The sequence below is a fragment of the Pseudophryne corroboree genome, chromosome 3, assembly GCF_028390025.1.
Source record: "Pseudophryne corroboree isolate aPseCor3 chromosome 3, aPseCor3.hap2, whole genome shotgun sequence".
Classification (NCBI taxonomy): Eukaryota; Metazoa; Chordata; class Amphibia; order Anura; family Myobatrachidae; genus Pseudophryne; species Pseudophryne corroboree.
In genome coordinates, this window is record NC_086446.1 from 444,019,682 (window position 1) to 444,046,842 (window position 27,161).

The 27,161-nt window shown below is 45.0% G+C and overlaps 1 protein-coding gene across 1 annotated transcript in view; it reads right to left on the reverse strand.

The window, feature by feature from the left end:
• The window catches only part of CD40 (CD40 molecule), a 102,938-nt gene that overhangs the window by 8,533 nt on the left and 67,244 nt on the right, over positions 1-27,161 (reverse strand). Inside the window, exon 5 of the mRNA XM_063960458.1 lies at positions 284-377. Within this exon, the coding sequence (XP_063816528.1) occupies positions 284-377 (94 nt within the window). The remainder of the gene's footprint in view (positions 1-283; positions 378-27,161) is intronic.

Consider the following 27,161-nt stretch of genomic DNA (forward strand, 5'->3'; position numbering starts at 1 on the left):
TACAAAAATATGAAGTGTAGCACAGATATCGGGACCTTCCTCTAGGTGACTAGTCATCAGTGTACCTAGCTTTAGGGTTACCTGAATACCGCAGGTGGGAAACACTGGCATAGATTTTACTTTGCTCGTGGAAGAACCAGTATGAACCACAATTTCATGGAAGGGGAAAGACTAACATCATAGGACTGATTTCCGTCTTTTATGTCATAGGTTTACTTCCCCTTTTAAACATCCTCAATATCTAATACATGTATGTGGTTACGTCAGTTTGCTCTGCTCTTACATGCTCCACATTTTGCATGGCTCCGTGTCAGATGTTACATTGGAGAATGTTCCTTTAGCACACGGTGAACAGTGCGTATCCGAATCCCTGCTGGCTGAAGGACAATGAGAGAATTTAAAAAAACAAACCAACAATATGCCAGACATGTAATACACAAGAATTGGGAAACTATATACACTGTTCTGAAGTCTACATAAATCACTGTGAATGCAGCTGTACACATTGCTGAAACTGCAAGACATGGGTGAACCGTTGGTGTAATTGGTAGTTCTATCGTTGGAGTTGGCCTGACTGTAAACTAAATTACAAGTGCTTATTGCAGGTATAAACATTAACATAGCATATTGACTTGAAATCAGACGGTAAAATGGTAATTTTGAAGCCAAACTTGTGACTACAGTATATAAGCATGTCCCAAGAAATTTTGTTAACTCATTGTGTAGCTTTGGTCCTTTATATAAATTTTGTGTTTTTATAGTAGAGACACATAATTAAAATTTTAACATCCTCCTGCCCAGCTCCTGCGTCAGGGACATGATGTTATACTAGTCCATTTAATAATGATGTCATGGTGCTATTAAATAGAAGACTTTCTGAGGACCACTAAGGTTCAACATACTTTCCGACTTTTTAAAAGGCCACTCCAGGAGAGTTTTGGGTGGGTCATAAGTGTAAAGAGTGCAGGGTTATGGTGGCGTGCTTGTGTTATATTGCCTACAACCACTCCCCCTCCCCCCCCCACCCCAACACACACACACACACACACACACACACTTAAAGTTACATTTTGCTTGTGTGAACAAATATCAGTTGGCTCATTACCTCTCGCAACAAGTTGTATATATAATGCGAGCAAAAGGAATGGAGTTCTTGAAATGTGCGCAAGGCAGTTTTAACCGGTGTGAATTGTCTAGCAGGATGCCACCCCACCCCAAAAAAACAGAAATTTCACAAGAAAAAGACAATTTTTTTCAGTATAAGCGCCACAGTAAAAAATAAAATAAATGTAATATATACGTCCCTTGAAGATGTTCTCGTTGGGTTGATCCTCAAATGTTCAAAGGACGTTCTCAAATGATGTAGTTGAGGGGAGGCAGATAAAACATGTGCAGAGAGAGTTAGATTTGGGTGGGTTATTTTGTTTCTGTGCAGGGTAAATACTGGCTGCTTTATTTTTACACTGCAATTTAGATTGCAGATTGAACACACCACACCCAAATCTAACTCTCTCTGCACATGTTATATCTGCCTCCCCTGCAGTGCACATGGTTTTGCCCAACTGCTAACAAAGTTCCTGCTGCGATCAACTCAGAATTAACCCCCATGCTCCTTCAGCTCTCTCAGGGGTGAATTTACTAAGAATTGGTTTTGCCGTCTATTGCAGGCCGCTGGACAGCGCCATCAAAAAACCAGTATTTACTAAACATCAGATTTGAGTGTCAATAGAACTCTGACAGTGATATCCACCGTGTATATTTTCTGTGTAAAACCCTGTGGGATATACCCCTTACCTCCACTAGAATCCGCCATCAATCTGCACTATGACTTATGCAGGCTTTCTAGTATGTTATAAAAGTGTTAATAGAAATGTAGACTTTACTTTCACAGTATTTGGTGGGAGGGACGAAGGGATGTTGGTTGTATAATTGATTTTACCTCACAAAAAAGTTATCGTTTGCACAAGCCGAACTAAGTTTCCAGACACTTCAATGGTACCCATTGGCATACTTCCAGACGCAGCATTATACTGGTTCAGTGACTGCAGTGTTTTCAGATTGGTGCATTGACATAGACTGTGGACTCTGCCTGCTACTAGGAAAGCGATATCTATACCAGGGCCGTAACTAGGTGTGTGCGGAGTGGGCACCGCACATACCGCTGCAGGGTAGGAGGCACTCTTGGCGGCACTTGTCAATTATCTGTTTTAATTATTTTCCCTTGCAGCTTCCCCCCTTTTGTGAAGCCAGCATCTCCTGACTGCCCATGACCCCTTCCGTCGCTAATACCTATAACAATATTCATGAACTTGAGTGCTTTCATAAACAGTATGTATTGTTCTACTTCGAACCAATGTAGTTGATGTGTGTAATGTGATATGATACTTTAACAAAATGTTTTAAAAAAGAAATAAAAATTAGAAAGTGCATGGGGTTCCCCCCCCCCCACCCAAAATCAATAACCAGCCCTGGACATCTGAGCATGGGCTGGCATTGGAAAGTGACAGGGTTGCTAATGGTCACTCTGCATTGAAATTAGAGATGTGCGGCGGGCACTTTTCATGTTTTGGTTTTGGATCTGGATCTTCACTCGGGTTTTGCATCTGGTTTAGTTTTGCCAAAACCACCTTTTCGGGTTTTGGTTTTGGATCTGGATGATTTTTGAATAAAACTAACACAAAAACAGCTAAAATCACAGAATTAGGGGGTAAGATCCTACAGTATTATTAACCTCAATAACATTCATTTCCACTTTCTGAACACCTCACACCTCACCATATTGTTTTTAGGCCAAAAGGTTGCACCGAGGTAGCTGGATGACTTTGCTAAGCGACACAAGTGTGCGGCACAAACACCTGGCCCATCTAGGAGTGGCACTGCAGTGGCAGACAGGATGGCACTTTTAAAAAATAGGGCCCAAAGAGCACATCATGCAAAGAAGAAAAAGAGGTGCAGTGAGGTAGCTGTATGACTAAGCTAAGCGACAAAAGTGTGCGGCACAAACACCTGGCCCATCTATGAGTGGCACTGCAGTGGCAGACAGGATGGCAGATTTAAAAAATCGTCCCCAACTCTTCTTCTTTCCCCCCCTCATTTCCTCCACACTTAACGGGTCCCCGGCCCAGGGGAGGACCTCTTCTTTTTCTTCTTCCTCTTTCTCCACCTCTTGATTTCTCTCTCTAGTTCTCCTCTCCCCATCAACTTGACCTTCCTATATTTCCACATATCTGTCGCTTCTATCTCAGCTCGTAACTTCATGAGCTCGAGCTTCTTCCCGAAGTTATGTCTCTCTTTTCTCTAACACTGTTTTACTATTCCCATTCACAATCTCCAGATGTAACATTATTGTGATATTTAGTCTTATCCCTCTACTGTCTTTGTTACTTTTTTTTACCAGAGAAGTTTGTTATGTATGTGCTAATATTGGCTTCCTAGCTACAGGTATACTGATTATGTCTCCGTTATTTCACCATTCGCTGTTCCATATGCTTCTCCCTTTCAATAAAAATTTACATGATTGAAAAAAATAAAAATAAATCGGCCCCAAACTGCACACCATGCAAAGAAGAAAAAGAGGTGCAGTGAGGTAGCGGGTTGGTTAAGCTAAGCGACACAAGTGTGCGGCACAAACACCTGGCCCATCAAGAAGTGGCACTGCAGTGGCAGACAGGATGGCACTTTTAAAAAATAAGCCCCAAAGAGCACATCATGCAAAGAAAAAAAAGAGGTGCAATGAGGTAGCTGTATGACTAAGCTAAGCGACAAAAGTGTGCGGCACAAACACCTGGCCCACCTATGAGTGGCACTGCAGTGGCAGACAGGATGGCAGATTTAAAAAATAGGCCCCAAACAGCACATCATGCAAAGAAGAAAAAGAGGTGCAGTGAGGCAGCTGGATGGTTAAGCTAAGCGACACATGTGTGCGGCACAAACACCTGGCCCATCAAGAAGTGGCACTGCAGTGGCAGACAGTATGGCACTTTTAAAAAATAAGCCCCAAAGAGCACATCATGCAAAGAAAAAAAAGAGGTGCAATGAGGTAGCTGTATGGCTAAGCTCAGCGACACAAGTGTGCGGCACAAACACCTTGCCCAACTAGGAGTGGCGCTCAGTGGCTGAATGTCGAAAGTGGCCCGCAATATTTTGGCACACCGCCAGCATCTCCTGCATGCCCCTGTCATTTCTCAAAAAATTCTGCACCACCAAATTAATTGTATGTGCAAAACATGGGACGTGCTGGAATTTGCCAAGATGTAATACACGCACAATATTGGTGGCACAGGAGAGCGTACCCCTAAACCACACACACACGGCAAAGCCTATAAAAATAATTTGGATAATAACAACCCTTTTATTTGGAGTTATTATAATAATATGCAGCACAGGCGAGCGTACCCCTAAACCACACACACAGGGCATTTGGATAATAATAACCCTTTTATTTGGAGTTATTATAATAATATGCAGCACAGGCAAGCGTACCCCTACACCACACAGGGCAAACCCTGTAAAAATTATTTGGACATTAATATAAGTATATTACCCTTTTATTTGGAGTAAATAATATAGAGCACAGGACACCACCAGTGGACTTATGGCAGCACAAGACGCCACCACTGGACTAATGCAGCACAAGACAGCACCACTGGACTGGACCTATATGGCAGTACCCCTGGACTTTTACGGCAGTACCCCTGGACTTATACGGCACACCACTGGACTGGACTTATACGGCAGTACCTCTGTACTTATACGGCAGCAGCACTAGACTTATGGGAGCACAGGACACCACCACTGGACTTATGGCAGCAGAGGACACCACCACTGGACTGCTGCAGCACAAAACAGCACCACTGCACTGGACTTATACAGCAGCACTGGACTTATGGCAGCACAGGACACCACCACTGGATTTATGGCAGCACAGGACACCACACCTGGACTGATGCAGCACAACACAGCACCACTGCACTGGACTTATACAGCAGCAGCACAGGAGACCACCACTGTGACTGGACTGATGCAGCACAAGACACCACCACTGGAATGATGCAGCACAAGACAACACTGGCATGACACATACTGTAAGAGCAGGTCGCCACCCCATGCGCCACACCACTTTCCTGCAAAGACACTGAGGAGACACGTCCTCTCGCTACACTCTCCAAGACTGGAGTGAAAATGGCGGCCATGCACTGCTCCTTATATGAAATCCAAAACCCGCAAAAATCCAACAGCGGGATGATGACGTTTTGCCTCGTTCTGGTTTCCAAGTCTGACGGGAAGTCCCGAGCTGGACTCGGATCCGGGCTCGGGACGTGATGTTCGGTAGGGTTCGGTTCTCAGAGAACCGAACCCGCTCATCTCTAATTGAAATGAATGGGGACACAGTGATTGGCTGAAAACGTGGGAGCTGTGCTCTAAGCCAGTGGACCCCTATTCATTTAGGATAGTGACTGAAAGTTACCCTATCACTGTTGTCATGGCTCTCCATGTAGCTAGTTAGTCAGGTTTTTGCTTTGCCGAGATTCATGGATGCCAAAGTGGACTGAAGAGGACTCATCCCTGGATTTTTTGAGTATTAAATTGGAGAAAGAGGACTGTGTGAGGGAGTGGATTTTTAATAAACATATACAACATTCAGTGTGTGTGTGTGTGTGTGTGTGTGTGTGTGTGTGTGTGTGTGTGTGTGTGTGTGTGTGTGTGTGTCTTGTCATTTAAATTTCTTTTTACAGGCGGACAACATGCACCAGTGAGCTCCGGTGCTACAAGTGCCATTGTGCCGGAGAAGGCTTGCTGGTACTTGTAAAGAACAATTGGCCCAAAAGTATTAAGCCTTAAAAAGTGATGAAGTGGATACGGATAAAGAGTGATAAAGTACCAGCCAATCAGCTCCTAACTCATTTTTTAAACACAGCCTGTGACATGGCAGTTAGGAGCTGATCATTTATCACTCTTTATCTGTCTCCACTTTATCTCGTAAGTCTTAATACATTTGGGCCAATATTTGTAACTATTTATTTCTTTATTATCCCTGTACTAAAGCCCAGGCCTGGTTGTCCCATGGGAGGGGAAACCCACACTGTGTGTCTCCCTATTTTAGCGTCAACCCCCTCAGCTGGTTCAGCCTGATGCTGCTTTTGGAAAATAGGGGGAACTCCACCCCATTTTTTCACCTATTTTCCATTACCAGCCCAGGCTCAGAGATTGGGGCTCAGAGATTGGGGCTGGATATTGATTTGTATGGGACCCCACACATTATTATTAAGAAAACAAATGAACTATTTATTGACTTTTATACATAACAAAACCTGCACCAATCAGTTTTATTATTATTTATTACCAGTTATTTATATAGTGCACACATATTCCGCAGCGCTTTACAGACAATGGGGGTCATTCCGAGTTGTTTGCTCGCTAGCTGCTTTTAGCAGCCGTACAAACGCTAAGCCGCCGCCCTCTGGGAGTGTATAGCAGAAGTGCGAACAAAAGGATTGCAGCGCTGCTACAAAAAAAGATTGTGCAGTTTCTGAGCAGCTCGAGACCTACTCCTAGCTTGCGATCACTTCAGACAGTTTAGTTCCTGTTTTGACATCACGAACACGCCCTGCATTTCTCCAGGCACGCCCGCGTTTGTATCTGACACGCCTGTGTTTTTACACACACTCCCCGAAAACGGTCAGTTACCTCCCAGAAACACCCACTTCCTGTCAATCACTCTGCGGCTAGCAGTGCGACTGAAAAGCGTCGCTAGACCTTGTGTGAAACTGCATTGGCTTTTGTGAAAGTACGTCGCGCGTGCGCATTGCGTCCCATACGCATGCGCAGAAGTGTCGCTTTTTAGCCTGATCGCTACGCTGCAAACAACGGCAGCTAGCGATCAACTCGGAATGACCCCCAATATTTGCCCATTCACATCAGTCCCTGTCCCAGAGGAGCTTACAATCTATATTTCCTACTACATGTCATACACACACACACACACACACACACACACACACACACACACACACACACACATTCACACTAGTTTTAATTTTTGTCAGGAGCCAGTTAACCTACCAGTATATCTTTGGATTGTGGGAGAAACCCAGGCAAGTATGAGGAGAATATACAAACTCCGCATTAAGGGCCTAATTCAGTAAGGATAGCAAATTGTGCTAATTAGCAGAATTTGCTATCCTTCGGATCGCATGCCGGGGGCCGCCCAGCATGCTGACTGGCGCCACCCCCACTCTAACAAGCAGAAATTGCGAAGCATTCGCAATTTCTGATTGTTAGCAGAAACTGTGGAAGCCTCCTGCCGGCGCAGTTTAGCTGCGGCCACAGGAGACTTACCGCCATCTTCCTGATCGCGGCGGCTGCATGTGACGTCAAGTAGACGCCGTGATCATGCCCCTGACACTGCCCCGTTCGGTCGCCTCCGCAATGCTCCGTCTCCTCCCTGGAAACGGAGCGTTGCCCACCCCCGCCCCACGACCTCCTCTGCCTGATTGACAGGCAGAGGCAATCGCATTTTCTGCGCCCCCCCACCCGCAGTAAATGCGTTGCACATGCGCTTGCATCTTTTTCTCAAAAACTGCGGTTGGATCGCTTATTGCGATCCAACCTGAATTAGACCCTAAACCCACCGCAGTGGGTATAGCCGTGCTCTGACTAAACAGAGTGTGGCCATTCATTTCTATAGGAATTATCAACTGTACATTGGCCCTCATTCCGAGTCGTTCGCTCGGTATTTTTCATCGCATCGCAGTGAAATTCCGCTTAGTGCGCATGCGCAATATTCGCACTGCGACTGCGCCAAGTATCTTTGCTATGAAGAAAGTATTTTTACTCACGGCTTTCTCATCGCTCCGGCGAACGTAATGTGATTGACAGGAAATGGGTGTTACTGGGTGGAAACACGGCGTTTTATGGGCGTGTGGCTGAAAACGCTACCGTTTCCGGAAAAAACGCAGGAGTGGCCGGAGAAACGGGGGAGTGGTTGGGCGAACGCTGGGTGTGTTTGTGACGTCAAACCAGGAACGACAAGCACTGAACTGATCGCACAGGCAGAGTAAGTCTGGAGCTACTCTAAAACTGCTAAGTAGTTTGTGCTCGCAATATTGCGAATACATCGGTCGCAATTTTAAGATGCTAAGATACACTCCCAGTAGGCGGCGGCTTAGCGTGTGTAACTCTGCTAAATTCGCCTTGCGACCGATCAACTCGGAATGAGGGCCAATGTCATTTGCAATTGGTGCATAACAGACATGTTAACCATTGCCTATTCGTTTTTGGGGTTTTATTTTGCAAATCTGGGATGTGGATGCTACATGGAAAGAAGAGGACCATCCATACAGATATATCTAAAGGAGTAAAAAAGTGGGAAACGAACGGGGTGTCTTTAACACACTCTTTTTCCAGTAAGTTAGTAGCGATTATTTGTATATAAAAAAAAAGTCAGCATTGTAGCATCAGTTTTGTGGTGGTTACAAAAAACAGTCACTAAATAAATCTGGTGGAGTCACTATTTCTAATGGGCCAAAATCAGGATGACACTTTTTGGCCTAGAGTGTGGTTTTGAGCTTAGGCCCTCATTCCGAGTTGTTCACTCGCTAGCTGCTTTTAGCAGCATTGCACACGCTAGGCCGCAGCCCTCTGGGAGTGTATCTTAGCTTAGCAGAATAGCGAACGAAAGATTAGCAGAACTGCTACTAAATAATTCCCTGCAGTTTCTGAGTAGCTCCAGACCTACTCCTTGATTGCGATCACCTCAGTCTGTTTAGTTCCTGGTTTGACGTCACAAACACGCCCTGCGTTCGGCCAGCCACTCCCCCGTTTCTCCAGCCACTCCTGCGTTTTTTCCTGGCACGCCTGCGTTTTTTAGCACACTCCCTGAAAACGCCAAGTTTCCACCCAGAAACACCCACTTCCTGTCAATCACACTACGATCACTCGAGCGTTGAAAAAACGTCGCTCGAGCTTGCGTAAATCTCCAAAGTTTTGTGTTAAATGACTAAGCGCATGCGCGCTGCGTACCATGCGCATTTTCCACCTAATTGCTGCGTTGCGAAAAACGGCAACGAGCGAACAACTCGGAATGACCACCTTAGTACCCTCCAGAAAAACACAGAAATTATATCTGGATTACAAATTTCCCTGTATCACAGTGTTTCCCGTAAGGAGCATTCACATACTGTTCAATAGGTGCTTGAATGAATTTCAGCACTGTAGACATATGAGAAGCGTCCATGTGTACAAGGCCTTAATGACTTTCGTTACCATAAAATTATTGAATAATGTAATGTCATAATAGCTTACAGCCCAAGCAAAATATCATACTTTATTCACAATACAGAACATGCTGGAAAAGTGACCACATTGCCTGCCTGCAGCCTGCAGCCTTAGATTAGTTAACTAAGTAAATGTACAGTTTTAATTAAATAGATAAACTAATTTGATTGCTATTCCATTAACAAGCAATGCATGCAACTTAATGACAAAAGACATTAGTGAAACCAACTAACAAACTAGGAACAGCATCACAACAGAATAATAAGTAACTGAAACTGCAAGTACATATCATATTGTACAATAAATGTAGGCAGCGTGGTAGCATGGGGGTTAGCATTTCTGTCTCACATTGTTCAACAGCTCTGTGGTCATAAAGTACATTTCCATGTGAAAAATGAATAAATTATCACATTTAGTAAACAATGCATAATGAGGTTTGCTGAAACAATACCATCAACTAAATTTATTACATTCCGAGTTCCGGAGGTGCAAAATTTTTGTGCAAAATCCTGCACCTCCAGAACTTGGAGGATATTAGCTGAATGCGTGTTCTGTCTCTGTATTTCTAGGAATTATTTTGTTTCATATGTCAAAGTCAGAAAAATATCTCTATGCACACTACCATATTTGCACCTCACACAGGTCCGTGCTGCGCATGCGTACGCTCTCCCGTACGTGCGCATACTCACAGTCGCGGGCACCCGCAGGCGCATGGTATGCGTATTTACGGTAGAGTTTATGCGATCGTAGCGTGCGACTCAATCATTACATATTTTCACTAATAAGGTATTTTATAGATCATGGTCCCTTTGATAGATTCTGAAAGTTTGGTTAATATAGAATGTTCATGAACAGAGAAATCCCTCTTTGTTTGATACGAAGGGTCAGACAGGAGTAATACAGTGGTGTTTAGTATCCATCGGAAGAATATTTAATTAGAAATATTCCGGTGTTGGTTTGAAGCAGATCAATCGCTCGTGCGAATAGTTATGGACATAAGAAGTTTATGAACATTTACTTTATTTGCACTTTATTACCCATGCGGCGGGAAACCCAGTTTCCCTCCCACCTGAGCAGTTGGAAATAGTCACAGCCCACCTGTATGAATCAACCTATGACCTTTTGTTATAATGCGAAGCCGAATTCCTGTGTCCAATGAACAATGAGATTGTAGGGACCATTGAATTGTATTGTGTGTGGGGCATAAATAGGCAGGCCGACCGTATCCAGTTCACTCTCTTCAACGGTTCTCATTGCTGATAATCGGGAGCTGGATATCGAGGCGCATGCGATCGTTTCCCCTTGTGCGTAAGTTTTCTCCGTAATCATATTGTCTTACTGTGAGCCATCTCTCTCTCTCTCTCTATCTCTCTCTCTCTCTCTACTCTTTCTCTCGTATTTTCCTTTAATTGTATTGTATTGTATTTCCCGTGTAGTTATCTGGTTAGTTGGTCTATGTTATATTGTAGTGTATCATTTGTACTGTGATTCCTTTTTCAAGTATAATAGTTATAATACATATAATAGGTTTTGGACCCTCAGCCCAGGTATCTGTGTATTCTTTATAGGGTTATGTATTCTCTTAGCGTCGGTGACGCTCAAGCAGCTTTGTAGTTAATCAGGTTACACCAGGTTGCACTTACACTCTGTCTCTACACTAAGGTATACTGTGTATCTCATTGTTAAAGGTATAGATATAAAGGTTTTAACGTTGTAAGCGTCTGCACCGCTGGTGATCTCCTCGTGGTCCCGAGCGTACGCTACGCTATAGCGAATCATTACGTTAGTCGGCAGCCAATAGCGTGCCTGCCTGTGATCACTGGGCCGTAAGCGAACGTGACGCTTGAGCGTCTCGACTACGGTTGAGCGATCGCTACACAACTTGCGTACCCTTACGGTACTTCTTACGTAGATAGCGTACAGTGTTCTTAGACCTCTTAAAGTGTTTTATATACGATAAATATTTAGCCTTATCAATTGGCGGCTCGCCCGTCCTTCACATATCTGCACTAGGTAGATCAGCAGACATTATCCCTCAGCAAAGGGCGGGAGGTTGTATCCCTCGTAGTGCTGACAGGATAAGCGTCTGCTTCGCTTAGGTAAAGAGTGCTGAAGGAATCCGGGAACCGGAGGTAAGAACAAAACGCTAGTGTCTTTTAAAACTGTTTTATTTTTCTGTCTTGCGTACACATGCACGCACACATATATATATCTGCATTTCTTTTTCTTTTTCATTTTCGTATATCACTCTCCTGTCTGCCAGTTCTATAGTTGATAGAAGTGCTAAAAGAGATTTGCCGTTATTTCATAGTTTAAGAGTAAAGGTAATATAGTTAAAAGATAGACAAACACACAGTTTTGCCTGGGAGATAAGGCGAAGTCAGTGTGTTGTGTGGTAGATGATCAAGGATCATCTACATTGATAAAAGTATAAATTGTGTTACGGTGGATCTTTGCTTTGCGTATACGTGTCTCTAACAAAGACTTGCGTACGCAATCCAAAGGCCGACGCACGCAGCGTATATTACGCAACGGAGCGTCCGGTTACGCCCACGTAGCTCAAGTCACGATAAGTTGATAAATAACGCAAAGCGATAAATAACGCGAGGCGAGAAATAACGCAAGTCTATTTTTGGGTGTCCGAAATTTAATTAACAGATCCTGCTCCTAATTGGTAACACACCTGATCTAAAGAAAAATTTCTGCGCAGAAATAGAAATAGAAACAAAAGTGTACATGTGATGAGTGAGTGTTTTTACAATTTTTAAAGGTTGAACCACAAGAAAAGTCGAGTACTCGTGAGGTACATGCGTGTAAGTGACGTGCACGGTGGCTAGGGAGGCATCCCTGGTTAAATATACAATTTTGAGCATTAGAGTATAGCAGACCAGGAGGTCATACTGTAACAAGACCAGGAGGTCATACTGTAACAAGACCAGGAGGTCATAGCAGACCAGGAGGTCCAGGTACAGCCGACAAGGAAGTCCGCTATACAGTTCACAGGCACAACACCGAAAAGGGTTGGTGCAACACCCATATAGGCCATATAAGCTCTGGCTGAAGGAATTCGCAGTCGTAAGTTTCGATTCCATTGGTCTTTCCGTAAATAAGCTTAGTTGTTTGTGTACTGAACGACTGGACCGCACGTAAGTGTGTGCAGTAGTTAGTAATCTGACCTAATACCATTAGAGTAAAGGGGTCACAAACGCTATTTGTACACTCTAACGTGATTTGTGTAATTTTTTTTATTTTAAGGGAAGTTTGCTGCTCACTCAGGAACTATCCAGCAACCAATAGTTACTGGAAAGAGTAAGTGTTCTTCGGATAACCCTCGCAGGTTCCAGTAAATAGAGGTTCAGGTCGCAGGGGCCCTAGGTCGAGTACGCCAGCACCATATCGGTGTGATCAGGTCGTATTGGTCGGCGTGGGCGAGTGAGTGGGGTACTCGGTAAACCGCCACCGTCAGCCTATTGTGGACATTTGGTTTTGCGTAAGGGTTGGCTAAATAAAGCAACACTTTCGAACTATGGGGGCCACTTGTTCAGGTAGGGGGCGATCAACCTCGGTTCGGGTTGATTCAGTGGTCCGACCAATTGGGTCGGCCAGGTATATAATGTGTGAGAAATATGGAAGTCACACAGAAACTTTATGTGATGAATGGGAGAGAATGACTGTACATGACGGGGAGAAATTCCCAAGAGTAGGTAGCTTCAGCTCAGAAGTGTTACAAAATTTAAGGAGGAGGATATGTCTCATAAAATCAACAAAGAGACGAATCCAGCATTATGATTATTTACAGTTGTGGCAACAGGAAGGTGAGATACAGAGAGGTTTGGCTCAGGCGGCGGGATCTGGCTCTAACAGAAAACTGATTGCCACGGCCCCACCGCCACCATATATATCAGGAGAGAAGTTGATTGCGGAGAAAGACGCACTAAGGTGTAACACAAAATCACTTAGTAACTGTGTAAATGTTAATGATAATGTTAACCCATTAACCCATGCAAGTATTAACCCGTGCAAGTTGTACCCTGTTTTGAACTTTCCTCAGGAGTGTGATCAAGAGGACGAATCGGCAACGATTTCAGCGCTCTCTCTAGCAGCCACCATAGCAGAGACCACAGTAGGCATAGCTCCACCCACGAGATTAGTAAAGGCCCCTAGCGGAGGGATAGGTGAGGTCGTATCAACTGGTAAGTACGGCACCATGCATTATGCTGAGACTATTTCACCACAGCCTGTAGAATCTACACAGAATGAGGTTGTTAGAATTACACCTGTTAGAGTAATAGCAGTGCCAAATGGGAAAACAGACACATCAGGAGCCACTCCCATTAGGAACATTGCCATGTACACCCATTTTCCCGAATGGAATTAAGGACCATAGTGTCTGAATTTCCTGACCCTAGAAAAGACTTAGTTGCCAGTCAAAAATACATCAGAGACTTAGGTAACACTGCAGAGCCCAACAATAAAGACTGGCAGATATTGCTGAGAGCATGTTTACCCTCAAATGTCGACGCAACTCAATTTTTAGCTGATTGCGGACTAGATCATGATGTACCTCTTACAGATGTGTACAACCAAGATAATGTGAAAAGAATAAACTTGCAGTTAAAAGAGTATTTCCCAGCAGTAGCTAAATGGAATAAGATATTCTCCATTAAACAGAAGGAGTCAGAGACAGCTGCAGAGTATTTTCACAGAGCATTATTAGAAATGGCAAAATACACAGGCATAGAGGACATTAAAACAGACACAAACCATCGGGAAGTAGCAGTATCGGTACTGATGGATGGTTTAAAAGAGTCATTGAAGACTAGGGTACAGACCACACAACCATGTTGGCGAGGTCTGTCTGTGGCTACTTTGAGAGAGGCTGCTATTGATCACGATAGAAACATCACCAGACACAGGGAACAACAAGGTGATAAATTAATGTCAGTAAGTATACAGGCTCTGACCACAAGGCAGCCTTTGTTTGTATCACCAAATCCTGTGGGTAAGTCAAGTATGGTTACTTGTTATTCTTGTCACAAACAGGGACACATGGCACGAGATTGTAGAGTAAAGAATCCACGAAACTCATACCAACCCCCTAGACAACGACACGACACACGACATTGGGATCGGGGTCCACAGAAACGGAGTTATGAGCCACATACAGGGGAAACAAAAAGATATCCCCCGAACAGAGACTGGCATGCCTCTGGTAGTTCCCAGCTAACTCCCTCACAAGTAGTTGCTGCCAGCGGGATTCAGGAAGGTCACCATACCCAATAGGGGTGTGGCCATACCTGTAATCTGCAGCCAGTAAAGTTAATTGCCAACCTTGGAAGTGAACCCGAGATCGCAATTAATGTAGCTGGTAAAACTTTAAACTTTCTTGTAGACACAGGGGCGGCCAAGTCAGTGATAAATTCGACAGTGGGCATGAGAACCACTGGTAGGACAATTCCAGCCATGGGAGTAACAGGAGTAGTCCAGCACTACCCTGTTAGCAAACCAGCCGAGATTACAATAGGGCCTTTGCATACCAAGCATTCCTTTTTGCTGGCTGCATCGGCACCAACTAATCTCCTGGGAAGAGACTTACTGTGTAAAATGGGGTGCGTCATTTATTGTACTCCTGAAGGTGTATTCTTGGACATACCTGAGAAACACGCTCAGGAAGTGCGAGACATGTTAGACTCCCCATCAAAATTAATGTCACATACCATTATGACAAATAGGAATCCATCCCAAATAGAAGAGATGACATCTCAGATACCAGAGTCACTTTGGACAAAAGACGGACAAGACACTGGATTAATGGCAAACGTAGCTCCAGTAGTTGTACAAGTAAAAGATGGTAGGATAGCTCCAAAAATCCCACAGTACCCTCTGAAGCCAGAGGTGGAGTTAGGAGTTTACCCAGTAATAGAGCGCTTGCTACAACAGGGCATTCTGGTAAGAACGTCCAGCACTGCCAATAGTCCCATCTTCCCTGTTAAAAAGAGTGGGGGGAGGGGTTACAGACTAGTGCAGGATCTAAGGGGGATTAACAAAATAGTTGAGAGTCAGTTCCCCGTAGTGCCAAATCCAGCTGTCATCCTAATGCAAATCCCTCCCACTGCCAAATTTTTCACTGTTATTGACCTCTGCTCCGCTTTCTTTTCGGTACCTCTGCACCCTGACAGCCAATATTTGTTTGCATTTACATACAGAGGAGTCCAATACACGTGGACTCGGTTACCCCAAGGTTTCATAGATAGTCCAAGTATATTTTCTCAGGCTTTGCATGATTGTTTACAGTCTTTCCAACCAGACAGTGGATCAGTATTGATACAGTATGTGGACGATTTACTACTGTGTTCAGATTCACTGGAAGCATCTCTGAAGGATACGAAACAGCTCCTGTTTCATCTTTCAGACACAGGACACAAGGTTTCCAAAGACAAGTTGCAATTATGCCAAACTAAGGTAAAATATTTGGGACACTGTCTAACACAAGGACTGAGACACCTGACCGCTGATAGAATCCAAGCAATTAGAGACATGACTCTGCCACAAACCCAGCAACAGATCAGAACGTTTTTAGGAATGTGTGGGTATTGCCGTAATTGGATCCCAGGGTTTTCCATTTTGGCGTTACCTTTGCAGGAAATGGTCTCCTCAAACAAACCTGATAGGATTTCGCATACAGACGAGTCCGAAACAGCATTTGAGAGACTCAAACAGTGCCTAACGCAGGCACCAGCACTAGGTATGCCAGACTATGGGAAACCCTTTGAACTATACGGAACAGAAAGTGCTGGTTGCGCGGCAGGTGTACTAACCCAAAAACACGGTGATGCCAGCAGGCCAGTTGCATACTACAGCGCTCAGCTAGACACGGTAGCGCGATCCCTCCCCACATGCTTGCGAAGCGATGCTGCGATAGCATTGCTAGTGACAAAAAGCGAAGATGTCGTGCTAGGCCACAACCTCACAATCCATACGCCACATGCAGTATCAGCCTTATTGAATTCTGCCCAAACCAGACACGTCTCATCAGCGAGGTTTACAAGATGGGAATTGGCACTAATGGCCCCCGTAAACATCACCATAAGGAGATGCAGTGCATTAAATCCTGCAACGTATCTCCCAGGTGTGCCTGGTCAGGCACAAAGGGTGGAAGGTGAGAGTGATGGGGAAGGAGGATTTAATACAAAGGAAGATACACATGATTGTATGGAATATTTGACCCAAAATTTTACCGCAAGGCCTGACATCAGTGACAACCCACTGGAAGATGCAGAACTTACGTTCTACACGGACGGTAGTTGCCATAGACAGTCAGACTCGGGAGACTTGTGTACTGGATACGCAGTCGTAGATGACCAAGACACCATAGAAGCGGAACCGCTAGGCCCACCTCACTCAGCCCAAGTTGCTGAACTGGTCGCCCTAACCAGAGCATGTGAATTGGCTAAAGGTAAGTCAGCCAATATCTACACCGATTCTAGATACGCATTCGGAGTAGTCCATGATTTCGGAGCCCTATGGCGTCTCAGAAATTTCATGACGGCCGCTGGTACACCGGTAGCGCATGCAGCTCACATAAAAAGGCTTCTAACAGCGATACAGGAACCCGACAGAGTGGCTGTTATCAAATGTAAAGCACACACATATAGCCAAGACCCGGTATCACTTGGTAACAGCCGAGCAGACGAAGCTGCTAAGTTAGCAGCTGCTACCCCCATACAGACAGACACCACACAATTGATGGTATTTAATACCATTAACACACAGAAGTTGTGTGAAATGCAAAATTTGTGTTCCACACAGGAAAAGGCAGTCTGGAAGGCAAAGGGATATGGCCAGGAGTCCTCAGGACTCTGGACGGATGGACATGGTAAACCAGTGGCCCCCAGAGCATATCTTCCATGTCTGGCTGAAGCAGCTCACGGGCTGACTCATCTAGGCAAGGAAGGGATGTGCAAATTGGTGAGAGCATATTGGTGCGCCCCAGGATTCTCCTCTCATGCGAGTAAAAGAGCAATGTCATGCCTTACCTGTTTGAGAAAGAATATTGGAAAGGCAATACCTACAGAACCATCCCATATCCCACCTGCCGGCGGCCCTTTCCAGGTAATACAAATTGACTTTATACAATTACCCCCTTGTCGGAATTTGAAATATGTACTTGTTTGTATAGATGTTTTCTCAAATTGGGTCAAAGCATTTCCTGCGGCTACAAATACCGCTATGTTTACTGCTAAGAAAATTGTGCAGGAATTTGTATGTAGATATGGTATCCCTAGAATAATCGAAAGTGATAGGGGTACCCATTTTACAGGTGATGTCTTTCAAGGAATGTGTAAGTTGATGGGAATTGATAGCAAGCTGCACACTCCGTACCGTCCACAGGCGAGTGCGAAGGTCGAAAGAGTGAACAGCACTATTAAAAATAAATTGAGTAAAGTGATGGCAGAGACAGGATTGACATGGCCAGAAGCTTTACCCATTGTATTGTACAGTATCAGAACCACTCCCAGGTCCCCTCTTAATCTGTCTCCCTTTGAAATCTTGTTTGGTCGACAACCGCATGCCATGATTAACCCTCAGGATGATTTGAAATGTAACAATGAAGTAACTGTAAAGTACTTGATTAACATGAGTAAACAGTTAAGGAATCAAAATGATAATCTGAAGTTGGTGATTCCTGATCTACCTGATAGTAATTGTCATGACATTGAACCTGGGGATTATGTAATGATACGGAATTTTCTACGCTCAGGTTGCCTTATTGATAGATGGGAAGGACCATACCAGGTCTTATTGACTAGCACTACAGCATTGAAGGTTGCTGAGAGAGAGACTTGGGTCCATTCATCCCACTGCAAGAAGGTTGCTGATCCAGAGAAGTCCCGTGATAAGGAACAGACGGTAGAGGTTGTATCACTGGAGTGTCTGTTCCAGGAGGACTGAGGCGGCACCTGAGCCTTGAAGACCGAGAGCTGTTGTCGACTCCCCACTCCCTTTTATTGTTTTTCTCCACTTCCCATCCCCTCTCCCTCAAATTTCTTTTTCCTCCTTCTCATTCTTCTCCGTTTCCTCCTATAAGATGGACTTGCCCCAAGAGACTGTGATCCGGATTTTCCTGTTGACCATGATGTTGACCAGAGCAGTCTGTTCCGGCGAGAGTACCATGGAGGTCGATAGAGGTTCTGGAATGGGTTCTGATGATAAAGATGGAGGCGTAGTTTTCCAAGATCAACCTAACCAACAAGCAAAGGCGAGTATCAGAAAACGATCCGATAGCATTGACCATAGAAGGAATTGTGACGGATTGTTAGCTGAGGAAAACTGTATCTGTAGGCTCTGTAACAATGTCATTGAAGATGGGTGCATTAAGAAATGCCAATCCAGTTTTAATATCCATATGGACCGGCATCCATTGAGTGACTATCACTCCTTAGTGGGTAATGTGTTAAACAAAACAGATTGTTGGGTATGCTCTCAAGTACCTCAAGGTCATAGCAAATCAGGGCTAGTACCATTTCCTTTAACGATAGGGGAGGTACTTGAGTTAAATGGTGGGAGACCGGTGGACAGGAGGTTTAATATCTCCAGCCCTCCTAGTTTGAAGCTCCACCAATACCATGTGGATAGGTCCCTATTATGTTTCAACATCTCCAATCCCAGAAAGCCGGGAAATTGGGAAGTGTCATGGAGTAACCACACCATGACCTTTTCGCATAGAGCAGATAGAATGCCCACAGATACAGAGCTTGTACGCCACATAGCCAGTAGAGGAAAATCTTTCCGGTATAGGTACACCTTAGGAAATAGGATTACGAGAGTTGGAGAAGTATCACCAGGATACTGTGCACATATCGTACAACCTGATACGTGTATTAAGCAGATGGAAGAATTAGGGTTAGGAGATTTCACCTGGAAGGTGTGTAATATGATTATGTCCTTCTCCGTCCCATATGTTCTCCCCGATGATGCATATTTCATATGCGGGAGAAAGGCGTACAAGTGGCTTGCCCCAAACTCTGAAGGATTGTGTTATATTGGAAAAGTATTGCCTGAAGTGATGACTGTAACACATGATAAAATGAAAGACATACATCGTGGTGCCCAAGCTCCTTATACTCACACCCATTACGAGCACGTTGTTAAAAGGCACCTGATAGAGAAGACAGAGCATCCGGCCTCTGATCTGATAAGTGAATCCACCGGGATTCAATTCTTAATCGCGTTAGATTTCACCCGCACCGCTAGAGGAGTGCTAAATTATAAATACATATCGGCGCTCGCAAATTTGTTAGATAATATCACTGAAATGTATGATGACACGTTTAGATATACTGGAAGGGAACTTCAAGCTTATAAAACAGAACTGGTGCAGCATAGAATGGTTCTTAATTACCTCACAGCAGTGACAGGCGGATATTGTGTTACATTGGCAACACAGTACGGCGTGAAGTGTTGCACGTATATCACGAATAGCACCGAGGATCCGGTCGAGGTCATAGACCAAAAGATGGACGATATTCTCCAATTGAAGTGGGAATTTCGCCGAAAACACAATCTCACTCTTGCTGCTGTAGGTAATGAGCTGACTGGTTGGGTGTCATGGTTGAACCCGCGAAATTGGTTCTCCGGTTTGGGAGACTGGGCTCAAGGAGTCATAATGGATGTTGGGAAGTTTCTCCTATGTATCTTAGGTGTTGTCATATCAATTGGCTTGATATTTAGATGCGGTCAGGCTTTAATGAAGTGCAAACATCGTACCAGGGTAATGAGTTTGAGGAGTGAGGAAACTGTAATTAACCTGGATTTGATTTATGACCCAATGATAGAAATAATGATGTAATGAAAATGCGATTATACGGTCCGTTTCTTTCACCTGTTTTTCTGGTTTTTCTCCAAGATAAAAAGACCCCCTTGGACGAGGAAGTTGACGAGACGCTATACAGACAACGGATAGACCAAAGAAGAAGTTTTGACCACTTGAGATACGGACATTTGATGAACTTTGCCATGGATCCCCAGTTTCCCTAGAATTCTTAAACTTACGCTAGCCCAACATTTTTTGTAAATCTAATGGCATTGACAAAGCTTTTTGCTCACACCTAATGGGCAACACAGCGCAAAGAAGACGACTTTCAACTGATACCGAACAAAACTTCAACCGACAGATGTACATTAACCTGACATAGAATACCACCGCATTTACCGTAATTATGTCTTTTCTTCATTTCTACAACCCTCAGGTAATGACACACATAGTATAGGGAATACAGGCACAGATATCAGCAATCACATATTCCCCCATTCATGTATCATCAACTAAAATGTGCTCCCCATTTTGTTCAAATCCGAAAAGAGCTCGGTAAAGTTTGACAGCCCATCCACAGACCCGTACCACGGGATAAGAAGGAATTCAAATGTATACTTCGCAATACCTCGAAGCTTGATTTACAACACGTACGGCACGATGATACATGACCCCCCAAACACGGATTCATACACACATGCTTCTGCTATCTCACTAGGTCATACCCTCTTCACACCTACTCCTCTCTCCTCCCTTACCCAACCATGGAAATGAATTAACCCCTAACATATATTTTTCTCCTTTTGAAATGTTTTCAGGAAGTGGCAGTTATTATTGACTGCCAAAGGGTGGACTGTCAAAGTCAGAAAAATATCTCTATGCACACTACCATATTTGCACCTCACACAGGTCCGTGCTGCGCATGCGTACGCTCTCCCGTACGTGCGCATACTCACAGTCGCGGGCACCCGCAGGCGCATGGTATGCGTATTTACGGTAGAGTTTATGCGATCGTAGCGTGCGACTCAATCATTACATATTTTCACTAATAAGGTATTTTATAGATCATGGTCCCTTTGATAGATTCTGAAAGTTTGGTTAATATAGAATGTTCATGAACAGAGAAATCCCTCTTTGTTTGATACGAAGGGTCAGACAGGAGTAATACAGTGGTGTTTAGTATCCATCGGAAGAATATTTAATTAGAAATATTCCGGTGTTGGTTTGAAGCAGATCAATCGCTCGTGCGAATAGTTATGGACATAAGAAGTTTATGAACATTTACTTTATTTGCACTTTATTACCCATGCGGCGGGAAACCCAGTTTCCCTCCCACCTGAGCAGTTGGAAATAGTCACAGCCCACCTGTATGAATCAACCTATGACCTTTTGTTATAATGCGAAGCCGAATTCCTGTGTCCAATGAACAATGAGATTGTAGGGACCATTGAATTGTATTGTGTGTGGGGCATAAATAGGCAGGCCGACCGTATCCAGTTCACTCTCTTCAACGGTTCTCATTGCTGATAATCGGGAGCTGGATATCGAGGCGCATGCGATCGTTTCCCCTTGTGCGTAAGTTTTCTCCGTAATCATATTGTCTTACTGTGAGCCATCTCTCTCTCTCTCTCTATCTCTCTCTCTCTCTCTACTCTTTCTCTCGTATTTTCCTTTAATTGTATTGTATTGTATTTCCCGTGTAGTTATCTGGTTAGTTGGTCTATGTTATATTGTAGTGTATCATTTGTACTGTGATTCCTTTTTCAAGTATAATAGTTATAATACATATAATAGGTTTTGGACCCTAAGCCCAGGTATCTGTGTATTCTTTATAGGGTTAAGTATTCTCTGAGCGTCGGTGACGCTCAAGCAGCTTTGTAGTTAATCAGGTTACACCAGGTTGCACTTACACTCTGTCTCTACACTAAGGTATACTGTGTATCTCATTGTTAAAGGTATAGATATAAAGGTTTTAACGTTGTAAGCGTCTGCACCGCTGGTGATCTCCTCGTGGTCCCGAGCGTACGCTACGCTATAGCGAATCATTACGTTAGTCGGCAGCCAATAGCGTGCCTGCCTGTGATCACTGGGCCGTAAGCGAACGTGACGCTTGAGCGTCTCGACTACGGTTGAGCGATCGCTACACAACTTGCGTACCCTTACGGTACTTCTTACGTAGATAGCGTACAGTGTTCTTAGACCTCTTAAAGTGTTTTATATACGATAAATATTTAGCTTTATCACATACTTCATGGTTACAGCTAAGTTCGCAAAGGGTTTGATACCAACCACAACACTATCTGGGTGGAGTTTGTATGTTCTCCCCATGTTTGCAGGGGTATTGGGGATGATCCAGCTTTCTCCCAATGTAGCCAAAAATATAACCTACTGTATATTGTAGGCTAATTGGAGAATGACAAAGCTGAAGCTTAATAAATGACCATATACACCTAAGGATGTATTGTCCAATCTAGCTGGTTGGGAGGAAAATCTGGTAATGTATGGGAGAAAATAAGAACTGACCACTTGCTCCGAAATGCAGAAAAACTAACAAAAATGGCTATTCAGACAAATTGGTTAAATCAAATAGATATAACCAGTTTGTCTGATTGTCCATGTGTGTTTGTTTTTCAGTGTTTGGGAGCAAATAGTCAATTGTCAATTGCTCCCATCCATTACCAGATTTTCATTCCAACCGGCCAGATTGGACAATAAATCTTTAGGCGTATAGGCCCTCTTAGTTTGTAAGGAATTTAGGGTATTCAAAGAAAGTGTGTGATTCTGCACCAGTCAATCGATTATACATAATCATAGGAAAACAAATATTGACAAAAAAACAGGATGCCCCTCTGATGCTGTCGAGTTGGTGGTGCACCCAGAGTCAGTAGATACATATGGACTACAAAAGGATGAGAAAGAAAGACTATTTTTTGGGTGCACTCTTAAAAATGAATAGTTCGGATTGGCAAAGATTAAGACATAACTTTTAATTTATATGTGTAAATAAATATCAGTGTATCCAAAAAGACAAACAATATAGGAATTAAAAAAACAGGTGGTCTTTGGTCAATTTATGTGTTTAAGATCACGTGATATACTTTCACAAGGTATTGTATACTAACCGTGATCACTTGTACAAACAGAACTAGATATTTAATATAGTAAACCCTGCACTATAAATCAGGAACTCACGTGGGTCTAGTCTAGTAGGTAATAAGCTCTCAAAAGCCACTCATTTTTGAGGAAAGTCCTCTTTAAGAGAATGTAACGAGTGTCTGTGAAATAGTTAAAGAATGCTGCATGGATTAGATTTCAAGTATATGAGAACAACCCACCATCACATGTATATATCCGGTTATAGTGTGAAAGAAGAAAAGTGGCGATTCTGCTGTCCGTGTTAGGCACAGAGTATTATGGTTCCTCAATTCTCTAAACACTTGGTATTCCCATCGAAGTACTGACCAAGTCCAGCACTGCTTAGCTTCAAAGATTGGATGGTATTGGCCGCATACAGTCAGTAGCGGATTTACCGCTAGGCATCAAAGGCTACCGCCTAGGGCCTGGCGGGTTCGTGGGGGCCCACCTGAATGACGCTGCTGGGGCGCAGGTATAGCTGTGGTAGTGCTGCAAGGAAAGTAGGACAAGTCCCACTCGTACACACTTTAAGTAGCTGAGCTACATAAAGTGTGTACGAGCTGGACTTGTCCTACTTTCCCTGCAGCTCCAGTGTGTCCTAACTTTGCAACCTCAGCTGCATATAGGAAAATCCCGTGAGCGCTGCCCGCAACACAGCCGCTAAGAGCCAGGCTCAGGCACTGCAGGCAGCCTGAGCAGGGGCAGGGTGTATGTTGGCGGAAGCTGATCTGTTTACATATTTACCTGAGTTAAGGGACTGTTCATGAAGCAGTGAAAAGTGTGGAGAAGTGAGCCAGTGGAGAAGCTGCCCATTGCAACCAATCAGTATTGAAGTAACAGTTATAGTTTGCATACTATAAAATTGTATGGAGCAGCTGATTGGTTGCCATTGGCAACTTCTCCACAGGCTCACTTCTCCACTCTTTTCACTGCTTCATGAATAGACCCCTTAGCTCCTTGCATAGAGGAGTGGGCGGTGCAAGGACCGGATTACAGGCAGGACAGCCAGGATCCCCCCCTCTGCAGCAGACGTTGCCCTAACAGCCAGCTCCAGCTAGCAGAACAGTTGGTGAATTTTGTATATTTAGACGGAGACAGTTTTGTCTCTGCCTGTAGAGAGTAGGTGTGACAGACCATCGTAGCCACGCCCCCTCTCAGCATAATGCCGCAAATTTGTGGTTGTCTGGTGAAGGGGCGGGGCCTAATGCCATGAAGTCCTCATTCAGAGACCTGATGCTGGGACAGGTAGTGACCCCCCTTCCCTCTCTTTCACTCACCCTCGCTCCATGGCACCCTCTCTCACTCCCTGGCATTTTCTATCTCCCCCCTCCCTTTCTGACACCCTCTCTCTCGCCGGGTTATCGACGCCGAGGGTATCGCCGTCTTTTTGTGGCGAAACCCTGTAGAAGCCTATGGGCTTCTAACCACTGCTGCATCCCTCTGCCGCCCCGCGCCGCTCACGACAACCCCCCTCCCGGCATACCTCCATCCAGTAAGCCTGCACGATGCTGGTGTGCCCCCCCACCTCCTCCTCCCCCGCATAACAGCCATTTGTCCTTCCTCCTTCAGAGGGGAGGAGAAGTAATCCGGGGACTCTCTACACACGTCATCTCCTGGGTCGTGGGGGCCTCTGATACCGCATTGCAATGTTAATCGCATATGTTAGTATATATGCGATTAGCATCGCTGTGGTGGGCGGCAATTTATTTTAATACATCCTGCCCTCACTCTCTGACACCCTCCCTCTCTTCTCTTTACCTCTCTATCTGCCCCTTTCTCTCCTCTCTCTCCCTGACACCCACTCTCTCACTCTCACTTTCTGACACTTTCTCTCTCTCTCTAGTACCCTCTTTCTCTCTGACACCATCCCTCTCTCTCCCTCTCTCCGGTGTAACACAAATAAAACAGAACAGCTTGTTTGTCCCATATCTGTACATGGTAGGAGTGACCACAGAATGCAGTTATCTAAGATTTAGGTTTTGGTCCAGTGTCTGTCTCCATACCCTCTCTCCTTTGCTCACCTTTCTCTCCCTCACACCCCTTTCTCTCTCCCCCTCGCTCATTGCCCTCTCTTGCTCTCTCTGTCACATCCTTTTTCTTTCTCCTTGACACCCCCCGCCTTCTCTCCATGACACCCTCTTTCTGTCCACCTTTCTTTCTATCTCCCTCTTTCTCTCTCCCCTCACTTTCTCAATCTGTGACACCGTCTCTGTCTCTCTCTCTCACTCCTTTCTCTCTCTCTCCTGCTTCCCTTATTAGAGAGAGGGATTATCTTGTAACCCAAGCTATGATGCTGCCGGTAACGGAAGAGTTTGGAGACATGGTAAGGGGCATAGCAGTGGCAGCGGTGGGTGGCCTCCACTAGCTTTAATCCAGCCATTGGCGGAGCTTCTTAGATGTTCTCATGAAGTGGGCGGTGATGGCTATGGAGTTTGCATATACTTGCACAGGGAATAGCTGGGGGACTGGTTGCGCGACTTGTGTAACATACCCCATATATTCTTTGTTTACATAAACTGCGTACATCTGAGCTAGTGGTGAAGGCACAGCACAGGAATGCTGCAATATCTTATCTCTCCTACTTTTAATTCACAACTGAATTTATACTATTGGTCTGTTTGGATTTACATCACCCTTTGTTATGTATTAAATCTACATATTTTGTTAAACTTTATATTGATAACCAATTGTATGTATGTACATATGTGTGTAGATAGATAGATAGATAGATAGATAGATAGATAGATAGATAGATAGATAGATAGATAAAATCTATCTATTAATTACCAGTTATTTATATAGCGCACACATATTCTGCAGTGCTTATATAGCACATAGAAGGTGGCACTCAAATGATCAGACAAACGGCAGCAAACTGATGCCCAACGTTTCGAGGTTTTAATCTCGTTGTCAGGATATACACATACATACAACTAGGTGACTCATCGCGCCCTATAGGCGCTCTTCACACCATCGCAAGGAGCTACGCCCCTGTAACCCCTGCATGCCTTTCTGGCGTTCAATATTTGTATTATATGGAGTATTACCTGCATCCCTAGTTTTGTTAGTGGGTAAATTTTGCACGACGAAAGGGCGTCCGATGGTGAAGGGGGCATAGCCCCTTGCAACTAAGAGGGGGGCGGGTGAGTGGAGACCGCAGATGGGAGAGGGGGTCCGGAGGCGCTGCAGGTGGGGAAGAAGCGGGTGCGGGGGTGTCGCGTGTGGTATAGGGGGGTCAGGAGACACCGCGAGTGGGGAAGGGGCAGGGGTGCCGTGGGTGGGGGAGGGGCAGGTGTGGGGGTGCGGCTGATGGGGGAGGGGGGATGGAGAGGCGGGTGCTGGAGTACCGCGGGTAAGGGAGGGGGTTCAGAGGTGCTGTGGGTGGGGGAGGAGTGGGTGCGGAGATGCCGTGGATAGGGAAGGGTGTCCGGGGGCACCACGGGTGGGGGAGGGTCGGGTGCAGGGGTGCCGCAGGTGGGGGAGGAGAGTGTGCGGGGGTGCCACTGGTGGGGGAGTGGTGTGTGCGGGGGTGCCACGGGTGGGGCGGGTGAGGAGGTGCCGCGGGTGGGGGACGGGGCGGGGGTGGAAGGGGTGGGGTAGCACTGATCCTGGGCAGGTAGGCAGACAGGTGTGGGTAGCACTAAGGGAGCAGGTAGCAAATAATAGACACGTGCAGCAGGAGACACATAGATGCACTGATCAGGGAACATGCTACTCTAGTGAGCCTCATACAGACACAGCCACCACCCCACTCCATGGAGAGGACATGGGAGGGCCGGCTCCGGGTCCCCAGCCCGGGCTTTCCTCACAGGTGGCTCTCCTGGATGTAGGGAGAGGGGGGGGGGGGGCGTGGGCGTGACATTGACGGAATGAGGAGAGATGAAAGGGGAGCCCTCGTCCATCCCATCAGCAGCCATGACTGCAGCAGCTGCCGCTC